Below are 11,871 nucleotides of genomic sequence, written 5' to 3' on the forward strand. Positions count from 1 at the left end.
GTGACCAAGGAAGAATGGAAAGTCAATGCAAAAGCAAGTTACTGAGCTGGTTGCCCTGTGGGGAAGTAAACCACAGAGCCACTGGGGATTGTTTGAGAAAAGGTATTGATTATACCTCATTTTTCAACCCAAGAATAGTAGAAAGGAACATGTATATAACGCGTCCCATCCCATAGTGATATTCCTGGTGCTTCCAGGTTTATGCATGTATCAGAATGGTTGAGCAGGCTTCTGCAAGCATCCCATGCAGTGGTATCAGTGAAGTCATGGGGGGCATAAAGTGAAAGATACATGGTGTAGTCATGACAAGGTTTTTGTCATGACAACGTTCTTGTCATGACTATGTTCTTGTCATGACTACACCAGCCCAGAGCTGGCTCCTGGAGTAAAAAGGTAGACTGACAGGATGTTTGATGGGTATGAAAACATCAGATATATCCATTCCTTACACTGCCCCATCTGCTCAACTTTAATAGTTCCCCAAAGAGACAGATGCTATATATAGAAGCACTATATATCAACTATATTCTTCCTTCTAATCAAAAGACCAAAGGCTCTTGTGCATGTTAGTTCATACAACCAGAATCTCAGTGAGATCTCCAGCCACAGAAAACCAGACTCAGAATTTCCATTTGGACTGAGGTGGAACACTCTCTTGGTATGGGCTCCCTCATAAGCAGACCCTGAGACAAATATTCAGTGGCAAGTAGTTTATCACAGAGGTGATCCCATGGAATACACATAGAGGAATAAGTAAGTGAGAAAAAAATGGGAAGGAAGCCAATCGAGAATACTTTATCAAGACAGTGGACAACCAGAATTTTATCTTACTGGGGAACTCAGGGAGAGTCCAAGATTTATCTTAAAAAATGGGTGAGAAAGTTGGGGTATTTATCCCCCAGCTCTTTCTGACATTGGTTGAGGGCTGTTTCCAAGGACAACTTCCAGCTCTTCTGAACCGCCCTTTGTGTGGGCATCATGGTCGGGGGTTGGGGGGGAACCTTCAGGCATAGTGTCTCCAGCATTATCAGTGAGCAGCCATCAATAGGTTGAGTTGAATGCACCATGGAACTGAGGAAAGCATCAAAAGCTATAGAAATCTGCTATACAAACCCAGCTATACTCATAAAAGTCATGGCGTTTTCCAATATTGACCATGATACCCCAGAACACACATCACTGAAGAGAAACAGATGCTTCCCTTGACTTCATGATAAACTCAGAACTCAGTTATAGCAAAGAAACAAGTGGATACCTTATGTGTCAGAAATCAACTGCTTAAATCAAAGTTATATCATTCGTTAATTTTTAATACCACATATAAATGGTGAACTGGGGCCCGAAATTACATATTTTTACCTACATCATACACTCACAATTGTGTTTGCATTTGTGTTGATGCAAAATAAAGTCATTGTTGGAACTTCCAAAAGCAGCAACATCAACAGGAGGAATATTTTTCGCTTGATGTGTAATCTATTTTTTTGCTTGCTCTGTCAGCTTAATATTAATGGCTGCCCTTAGATTAGCCCAAAAAAGCCCATGTTTGCTCTTTTCCTTGGGCCATTCCAAATAAGTCCTCCTGGCCATGAGATTTTTGAGCTTGTGATAGCTGCTAGGAATGGAGTACTGCGGAATGGGTTCCAGCAAGATCAGGATTAAGTTATTAGATCCTTCATGAAAGAGATTGTGATGGGCAAAGTAGAGTTCATAATGGCACCACTCACTCTGGACAAAGTTGGGAGACAAAACAAAGATGGACTTGTAACTCTTCTCAATGCAGTTGATGATATTTTCCACAATGCTCTTGCCAGGAACAAAGTTTCTCTCATGAAGGCAAATCTGCATACCTTCTTTCTCTAGGTTTGGTAATAATTCATTCTTCACCCAGAAAGAATCGTGCCCACTATATGAAATAAATGCATGAAACTGGAGATTTCTTTGGAGCTCTTCTAAGGGTACGTTCCTGGCCCTGCGCCGGGTCTGGGTCCACTGGCACACCATCCTGAGATACCAGGGCAGATCCAAGTAGATGCAGAGGAAGGTCACAGTCACAGCCAACACCAGCATGGTGGCACCGATGGTGACGATCAGCAGAGTTATGTTGCAGGATAATTCAGACATGTGAAAGTCCTTTAGTGGGGTTCCTCTATAACTTTCTGGGTAGTCACACTTATAAGAATCAGGCCAGCCCTCTACCACTTCACTTGATACTTGCTCTATATTTTTGACAAATTCTCTTAGCTCACAGGTACACTGGAATGGATTGTTCCCTGCTTTTATTGACCTCATCTTCTGGCAGCTCTGGAAGAAATCAGCTGATGGGTGGGAAACTGAATTGTGATCAATGATCAATACAGAAAGGCTGCTAAAGCTGCCACATCCAGGAAGGTCAGTTAAAGAATTGAAAGCAACATTGAGTTCTTGCAAAGCTTCCAGTTTTACGACTTGTTTAGGAATGCTCTTTATTTTATTGCTGTGAAGATCAAGTACCTTGATCCTGGGAGGTAAACATTTGAAAATAGTGTCAGTAAGTATATTTGAAGACATATTTAAACTTAATAAACTTTTAGTCCAAGAGCAATCTCCTTTCTTTTCATCATAGCTTACAGAATTCTGGCTAATATCCAATTGTTGCAGAGACTTCATCCGTGTAGTCATTTCAGCTATTTTTGAAAGTTCTTTTAATTGATTCATTTGTAAAATAAGTGTCTCCAACTCAGTAAGGTGCCCACAATTTTCAAAAACCGTGTCTGTTAAGAGATTATTGGAAAAATCCAAATGCAGGAACGGGCTGATTTTGGATGGGCAAACCATGTGGATCATGCGTGTACCAGACACTGTGAAATTTCTGATGTTCATATTTGAAAAGATTTCATAGATATCCCTTTGTGGAAAATTGAACACATCGCTGACGACTTGGTGTACAGACAAGGCCTTCAGGGAAGTGCCAGAATAATCAAAATCTCTGAAGTCCAGTTGACCCTGTAGCTTCACGTTTGAAATTGAGAAATACTGTACGGTTGTATGCCAAACCAGCTGGAGGATCCTAATGAAAGAATTCCAAGTTGTTTCAATGTTGTTTAAAGTAAGACTTGATAACTTTGGATTTGTTTGAAGTTTTGCCAGAATATTTAGGAAGTAAGAACATTCGTTATCTTCTAGCACACATTTGATATTAGATAGTTCCAGATTTGCTACAGTCCTGACTGACACATCCAAAATAAAATTGAATTCTTTGCTTGTTGGGAACACAATGTGCAGACTCTCAGTGTTAAAGTTTTGAAGGCCCTCAGGGTCTTCTTTGTCCCCATAATGCTCTCCTAAGACCAGCAAGACCTTGCTGATATTCAAATGAGCAATTGGCAGCACAGTAGATTTTTCTAAGTGTGTAGTGCTCAACCCCAGAAATTTTAGTTGAGACATATTGCCAAACTCTTTGCATATAGGCAGGGCATCAAATGCATTAAAGGACAGGTCCAAGTGCTTGAGGTTCACAGTAGGGTGGCAAGAAATTTTCGCCAACTTGTTGTGGGACAAATCCAAGTATTCCAATTCCTGGTTGAATTTGAAAACACTGATATCAAGATACTGGAGTCTATTATGAGAAATTATCAAAATCCTCAGCTTTGACAGTGATAAGATGTCAGAAGTCCAAAGCTCAGATATATAATTTTGTGATATATTTAAGATTGTTGTTTTCTGGGATAGGTCTTTAGGAACGTGGATGAGACTGTTTTTTGACCTATCAACTAAAAATTCACTTTCTTCAGATAATTGTATTCTGATCTGAAGTGTTAACATAAAGATAATGGCAAAATGGAAGATGCTAGTCATTCTGGAACACTAGACATTCCTAAAGGTAGAATCTGTTCTTCAGATCATCTTGATACAGATACAGATTCTAGAGAAAAAAAATACATGAAATGATGAAATACATTACATACATTTTTAAAATACATGAAATTAGTCATGGCTGATATTAAACTTTTTTTTTTTTATTAGAGACTCATAAAATGGAGGATACATTCTTTTGGGTTACACAGCCTAAAACTAGAGAAGTATATATATTGGTAAATAATGATGCCAGCTCTAATCAAATAAGTTTTAATATGGATGGTGTAATAGATTGAATGGTGGCTCACCAAAAGATATGTCTACATCTTAACCATGTCCTAATCCCCAGAAACCATGAACGTTACCTTCCTTAGAAAAGGGGTCTTTGCAGAGATAATAAAGTTAAGGATCTTGAGATGAGGAGATCATCCCAAATTATCCAGGTGGTCCATAATTCCAATGACAAGTGCTCTTCTAAGAGAAAGGCAGAGGGACAAGAGAAGAGACGACTAAGAAGCAGGGGAGAAGGCCTCGTGACAGTGGAGGCAGAGACTGGAGTGCAGCAGCTACAAGGCAAGGAACAGCAACAGCCACCAGAAGCTAGAGGAGGCTCTGGAGTGAGGGCAGCCCTGCTGATGCCTTGAGTTTGGACTTCTGCTCTCCAGAACGTTGAGGGCAAAGCCACCACGTTTGTGATCATCTGTTACAGCAGCCTCAGGAAACTAATACAGGTGGGTTCATAGAAAGTTCTCGGACCCCAAGCTTCCCAAAATTATTTAGAACTCTAGCTAAGACTCGACTGGTGTACTTTCACTCTTCGACATGTGTCTCCCCATGACTTTCTCAAGAGGTGTCCCAAATGGTGATATTGGGACTGCTTTTCTATTACCCTTTATGACCTATACACGGTTTGGGTCTAACTTTGGTCTTATTCAAAAGGTAATTAGATCATAATAAAAGGTCTCTCAGAAGATCCATTTATTCATCCATATATTTATTCAACCAGTATTTATTGATCACCTACTGGCCATGTTTTAAGAACTGGAGATAGAGCAGTGAACAAGATAAAGTCTGAATTCTCAAGGAGTTTTTGTCTAGTGGGGAGACAGAAAATAAACAAATGATTAAACTCAAGTTCCTGTAGTGATAAGTTCTACAGAGAAAAATAAACCAGGGTAAATTGTAGGCTATTTTTGAGTAATGAGTTAGAGAAGGACTTTTTGAGATGATGACACTAGAGTAGAAATCAGAATGAAGTATTGAGTAACCTATGGGAAGGTCTGGGTAACCTATGGCATTTCTGGCAAAAGAAAAGGCAAGTATAAAGGACCTGAGATGGAATTGAGCTTGGCTTGTCTGAGAAGGAATGGGAAGTTCAATGTTAGCATGGAGTTAGGGAAGATGAGAGGAGTTAGGGCCAAGATCACTCAGGCTTTGTTGATCATTGTGAGGAGTTGGGATTCTACCCCAAAAATGACGAGAGGGTGGCGAACACTGGGAGGTTTTGAGAAAGGGAGTTGCTTCCTCCTCTCTCTTATTCAGAATACTTTTTTTCATTCATTCATCAAATACGTATTTATTCTCTATGCAGTGACAGGTATTGTTCTAGGTTATGCCTATTGTACCAGTATTCAAACTGCTCTAGCTCAGACACTATTTCATGGTCAGCATTCCAGTGGCATATGAGAACAGAGGGAGCTGTGTTGGGATGAACTCTAGAGTGTGCACTACTCACCTCCAGAGACCCTTTCAGCTGCGATTACACAGCTACCCAGTTCTCACAAGGAACGTATTCAAAATCCCCTAGAACCATTAGACAAGCAGGCCATCAGTATCAGCAAAGCACCAAATTCCTCTTCATATATCCCCTCCCATATCTCAATGAGCACAGAGAACCTAAATAATTCAGCTTCTAGAAACAACCTTCAGTTACAAAAGTTCCCCAATTTAGACATGCAAACTTATCTAGGTTTTTTGAGCCTTCCTTGGACTTACCCTTTTGTAGAGGTGCCCAATATGCCTTTATTATCCTGATTTCTTTTAACATGGAAAAGGGCCTGATACCCCCATTAGTGTTCATGAAGACCCTGAGCAAGGAAGATGATGCAGACATTAACGTTCATGTTAAAAGTCAAGGTGGTGTTTTTATGACATTGATTGTATTTGGCTGAAAGACCCAGAAATTTCCCAATTCTTCCTCTCCAGCTTCCTGAAAGAGCTGCTCACACAAGGAGCAATACTTCACTGGATGTTATAGCTTCAGTGTTTGTGCCCTGTGAAATTCTTATGTTGCAATCCTAACCCCCAATGTGATGGTATTAGCAGGAGAAAATTGGGAAGTAATTAGGTCATAGGAACAGAGCCTTTATAGTACCCTTATAAAAAGGACCCCAGAGAGCTCTCTGGCTGTCTTTCTGCCATGTGAAAATACAAGGAGGAGGCATCTGGAAACCAGAAGAGGGCCCTCGCCTGAACCCAACAATACTACCATCCTGATCTCAGACTTCTACCCTAAAGAACTGTGAGAAACAAATGTCTGTTGTTTATAAGCCACCCAGTCTGGTACTTTGTTATGGCAATTTAAATGGACTCAAATAATGGGAATAAAAATAATACCCTGGGGCAGTGCCTAATATCTCAAAGCAGAGCTACCTGTTACAAGATAGGTCGAAACAAAAGTGGCCTGGCCTTAAGGCCCAAGTGGGGTTCCCTGCTTATTCCTATGCCTGAATCCAGATCAGGGCTCTTTCCACCTCCTAGCCAACTGCAGAGTTCATGGAATCAGTGATCAGCATGGTATGCAAAAGTGATCAGAGAGACAGGGGCAGACAGGACCCCATGTATGGGTGCAAGTGCTTGGCTCACAGAACCTACCACAAGCAAGACGAAAGTTGTCCTTTTTTCCTTAACAACAGCCATCGTCACAAAAATATATACATTTATAAAACTGCCTGTCCGCAAGTGTTAGAGCAGGTACTTAGGCAGACATGAGCAGGACAGGAGAAGGGCCCCCCAACCAGGATTATCAGGCGACCATCAGGTGATGATCAGGCAGTTGTTAAACAGTCTCTCTACCCCGGGGGCCGTGGCTCATGCTGTAATCCCAGCACTTTGGGAGGCCGAGACGGGCGGATCACCTGAGGTTGGGAGTTCGAGACTAGCCTGGCCAGCATGGTGAAACCCTGTCTCTACTAAAAATACAAAAATTAGCTGGGTGTGGTGGCAGGCGCCTGTAATCCCAGCTACTGGGGAAGCTGAGGCAGGAGAATTGCTTGAATCCAGGAGACAGAGGTTACAGTGAGCTGAGGTCATGCCATTGCACTCCAACCTGGGCAACAGGGCGAGACTCTCTCAAAAACAAACAAACAAACAAAAACTAAAAAAACAGTCTCTCTAGAATAATAATTGGTTGCAGCCAGCACCAGGGAAAGTCAATCTCCTAATAGATAGAAAACACGCCTGAAGCTGGTGGTTAGCAGCCTCCTGATAAAGTCTCAGGAGTTGGGCAAGCAGGCTGGAGCATGCATGCCAAGAGGCACAATGGCAGACTTCAATGGGTATGTGACCTTCCTCTAAGAAGGCTTGTCTGGCAAGGGAAAAGTGTCTCCAGTGAGCATGTGTACAACTTCAGTAAACACAGTGTGCATGCAGCCCCTCCCAAGGGCTGGCAGGCCACCACACGTGCAGACAGCCCATCCCAAGGGAAGAATCAGGGAGGAAGAGACACAAAACTCCAGAAGCCTGCCAATGAATAAGCCCCAAGTCAAAGGTTAAACTGGGCACTTGGATCTCTCAAGTTGCCCAGTTGGTCCTCTTCCAAGTATACTTTACTTCCTTTCGTTCCTGATCTAAAACTTTTTAATAAACTCTCTGTAAGGAATATGGCTGTGCTTTGGACAAGGACAGGCTAAGGTAAACATCCAGAGTAACTCAGCGAATTTAGAGTGCAGGCGTGTAACTCATTTTTTATCATAGCCATGTAGACATAGCATAGAGAAGCTTACCACCATCGCCATAACATAGGTAAGGTTCATCCCTTGGCTCTAAGCCACTGTTGTCTGTAAATGGTATAATTACCCTGCTGACACCGTACAGGTGCATTGGCACCCAGAGAAAGAGAGAGAGAGAGAGAGAGAAAGAGAGAGAGAGTCAACGCTGTCTGTCTTTGTAGACGGACTGAGAGGAGCCAGGACACAGCTTGGCGTGCTCATGCCCAGCCAAGAGAAAGAGGTAAGCTGCTGACCCTGAGGGCAAGGGAGAGCCGGACGCACAGCTGTGCGTGGAAGCTGCCAAACTAAGCAGCCAGGGCAAGGCGGACAGTCTGAGAGAACTACTGTAAGTAAGCTGCTGATGAGAGCTGCTGCTGAATAAAATCACCTTTCACCTGCCTACGGCCCCCTGAGTGTTCTTTCAGCTATCTGCTCATCCACCCACTCCCCTCAGACCTCAGTATGGGCTGGAACCTGGCCCTGGGCGTGACACTCTCACTCTGACTCTAAAACTTGCCTCAGTCTCTCACTCTGCCCTATGCCCCTCAGACAAATTCTTTCCACTGAGGAGGCAAGAATCAAGTTCCAACAGATCCATATGGATTTGCCACCACTAACACAAGCATTTAATGAAAGCATAGCTTCAGTCTTATGTCGAGTTAAATTGACTCACATATCTTCTATTTGCCCAACCTCCATCTTGCCCTTTCATTTAAAGTCATTAATTTCAAGTACTCAGTTTACAAAACCATTCTTATTTCTATAATTAAGAAATCAAATGTTATACACAGGAATAACTGATTTTTAGTATTTCCAGGATCTTTGAATTTTATGTACCAAACTTGCTAAATCAATGAAAATCAATGTCTCAGTTTCCTAGACCAAAGCATTTTTTGATCAAAGTCTTAACAACCATGACTGAGCCTCATCTATTTTAGAACCTTAAAACTCTTTTACTACCCAGAAAATAAGCTGAGCAGTAAAGGATGCTTTAATTTGAAAGTGTAAAATGCCTCTAGGTGTGCTTCTGTCAATTTTCATTATTATGATAGGTTTAGCCTCACTTTATATGATACAATGAATCAATACATTTAATTTGTCTTTGTTTGGAGATTTTGGAGGCATCATATCAAGGCTTTGACTGGTCTTAATGGACAGTACCCATGCAATCTATCTGGCCCATTGAGTTTAGTCCTGTAAATATTTACTAAGGGCCTTCTCTGCACAACCCTACTAGCTATTAATTGCAGGTTAGAAGAACTTGAGACAGTTCAAGAACTGTTCTGCTTTGTTTTCTGTGTGGTTTTGAGAACCTTTGCCTTTTGTTTGTTATAAAAGCACATTCGCTTTCAAGTCTTTTGACCAAATTGGGTGTAGCCTGGGAAACATTTTCAAAACCTGCAATTCCACCTGACTTCTACCTCCCCAGAACCATGTTAGTGGTCTGAGAAACAGAAGGACTAGCTAGTGGGAAAGCCCAGAGAAAAAAACTGAAACAAACCTGCCCACAAAAACAGAAGCGCTAAACAGCAGCATTACCTCCAGGAGTAACTGACTTATATCTCATTTTCCCTAACACTGCGAAGAGAATACGAATGGTTGGATGGGGTGAAGAGAAATGCCGTCAAAATCAACAACTAGCAGCTGCTCTGGAAGAAAATCAGAAGACGTGTGTGACCCAAATATTTCTTTCCCAACTCAAAAATATTTCTTGTAAGCAAATCACACACGAGGTGTTATTCCCAGAGCAGCGAGGGGACTTTCTCTGATTTAGGACTCAGAACTGATACACAAATGCCAGTACAAACTACACAGTAACTATGTACATATCAGAAATATAACCCACTTAGAAAAACACCCAGGACTTACACAGATTTTTGAGAATTCTGTACTTAATAACTACCTATACAATTATTTTCTTTTACAAAATAAAATAGTATGTTGCTTACCAAGACAACCTGCTTGTCTGTTCCGTTTGGCAGTCCATAAGAAATTCAAGCACTTCCTTGAAGATTTATTTCACTGTTAACCACATTTAGTGTTGAAAACAAAACAAAACAAAAAGGCTCTTTTATGCCACCTACCGAATTCCACTGGAATTACATTACATAATTAAGAATAAACATTTTCTCTTATTCATATGTAGCATAGTCTGTGGGTTAACCGATAGGCCTGTATTAAAATAGAATCATATTTCTATGGTTCCAAATTTTACTACAGTCAGTTTACTATTGTCTACACTGATGAAGTAAATGAGGTGTGGTCCACAGATCATAATTGGCTGAATTCAAAATGCTTACCGTCGTGGCTATGCAGCTGAAGTGTGCGTCTGGGTGTGTTTCAGCTGCTTTGTTTTTCCTCTTGCCTTTTCATCTATCCACTGTTAAGAGTGGAAAGAGGAAGGCGTCAAGATTAAAGTTGTGCTGAAACACATTCGTAAAGAGGGAAGATCATTCATGCGCTAGTTACAGGATGGATGTTAATCATGTCTTTTTTGACAAGTTGATTTGCAGAGAAAATTTGATGCTGAATTTTTTTCCACTGGTCTTTTCAAGCTTTCTTCAAAACATACTTTTGTAAACCTAAGTGAAAAACATGCTAAGAAGAAAACAGATTCTTAGCATGATTTTCACATAGGGTTTATAAAAATCCTGGGATTTGTTGACAGCATGTTCAAGGAAGCCATTCTCATAGTTCTATTCTTGCCTTTTCCAGTAATAACAACAAAATAACAACACAATAAACGGGCAAATAAAGTTACAGGATTCCAGCTGACTGCCTCTGAAGTTGATCTCAGCCTGCATGGTGTCCAGTCAAAACCGGATGTGGGGATGACAAAACTGCCTCTCTTCCTTCCCTCCACAGTTCTCTCCCATACTCAGCTTTTCTACCACAGCGCGAGCAACGCCAACTTCCCTAAACTAAGAGCGCTGAGATTCTTTTTGACTTGTAATGTTCTCACTGTCTCTGTTTCCCCTTACCTCAGAATTTGTTTAATAGAGGAAATATGTTATGGCTATAAACATTTTCTGGAACTGAAAGAATGAAACTGCCCGCCTGCCATTTCCTCCCTGAGACCCCTAACTGGACAGGAGGGAGGTGTCCTTGACCAAGAAATTAGTTCCTGGCTCCCAAAAGCATTAACTTTGTGAATCCAGGCCGAGGGAGCAATGCCCAGGGGAGGGAAGTGGACATAGCAGTAAGGGAAGCTCCTCAGCACTCTGAATTCCTGTTTTCCCCCCACAGACTCATCCCCACCACTAGCAGTTGTGTACATGATTACAAGTGTGTGTGTCTCTGCCTACCAATAGCCCATACGTGGGCATTTCTTTTTGGATTCAGGGCAGTAAAAATATGCTGTCAATTAGATGTGATCTGTAGTTAGTTGTGTGTGTGTGTGTGTGTGTGTTTTTAACAAAACTTTATTGAGATATGATTCACAAATCATAAAAAAGTTCACCCTCACCCGTTTAAAGTGTATAATTCAGGCCGGATGCAGTAGCTCATGCCTATAATCCCAACACTTTGGGAGGCTGAGGCAGGCAGATCTCCTGAGGTCAGGAGTTCAAGATCAGCCTGGCCGACATGGCGAAACCCTGTCTCTACTAAAAATAAAAAAAAATTAGTCAGACCTGGTGGCACATGCCTGTAATCTCAGCTACTTAGGAGACTGAGGCAGGAGAATCGCTTGAACCCAAGAGCTGGAGGTTGCAGTGAGCCGAGATCCACACTACTGCACTCTAGCCTGGGTGACAGAGCGAGACTCCGTCTCAAAAAAAATAAAATAAAATAAATAAAATAAAGTGTCTAATTCGAGGCACCCACCTGCCTCTTTTTCCCCCTGTTGTCCAGTGGGTCACCATGGAACAAACACAGTGATAGGTGTAATTATGTATACCTATCAGTCAACAAATACACACTGGTAATCATGTACACCCATCACTCAACAAATACACACTTGTAATCATGTACACCCATCACTCAACAAATACACACTTGTAATCATGTATACCCATCACTCAACAAATACACACTTGTAATCATG

At 41.5% G+C, this 11,871-nt stretch overlaps 2 protein-coding genes across 6 annotated transcripts in view; both read right to left on the reverse strand.

Annotated features, from left to right (window-relative positions):
- Positions 1-9,826, reverse strand: part of TLR10 (toll like receptor 10) — a 34,041-nt gene extending 24,215 nt beyond the window's left edge. The window contains exon 1 of the mRNA XM_078001575.1: positions 9,776-9,826. The gene's annotated coding sequence lies outside the window, so the exon portion shown is untranslated. The remainder of the gene's footprint in view (positions 1-9,775) is intronic.
- On the reverse strand, positions 1,293-10,625 carry TLR1 (toll like receptor 1). 5 transcript variants are annotated; one of them, XM_078001413.1, is made up of 4 exons: positions 9,776-9,826; positions 5,833-5,924; positions 5,573-5,640; positions 1,293-3,904 (listed from the first exon to the last, which is right to left on the reverse strand). In XM_078001413.1, the coding sequence occupies exon 4, from the start codon at positions 3,835-3,837 to the stop codon at positions 1,477-1,479; it is 2,361 nt and encodes a 786-aa protein (XP_077857539.1). In that variant the 5' UTR covers positions 3,838-3,904; positions 5,573-5,640; positions 5,833-5,924; positions 9,776-9,826; the 3' UTR covers positions 1,293-1,476.
- Positions 10,626-11,871: the final 1,246 nt, after the last annotated feature.

The sequence above is a fragment of the Macaca mulatta genome, chromosome 5, assembly GCF_049350105.2.
Source record: "Macaca mulatta isolate MMU2019108-1 chromosome 5, T2T-MMU8v2.0, whole genome shotgun sequence".
Classification (NCBI taxonomy): domain Eukaryota; kingdom Metazoa; phylum Chordata; class Mammalia; order Primates; family Cercopithecidae; genus Macaca; species Macaca mulatta.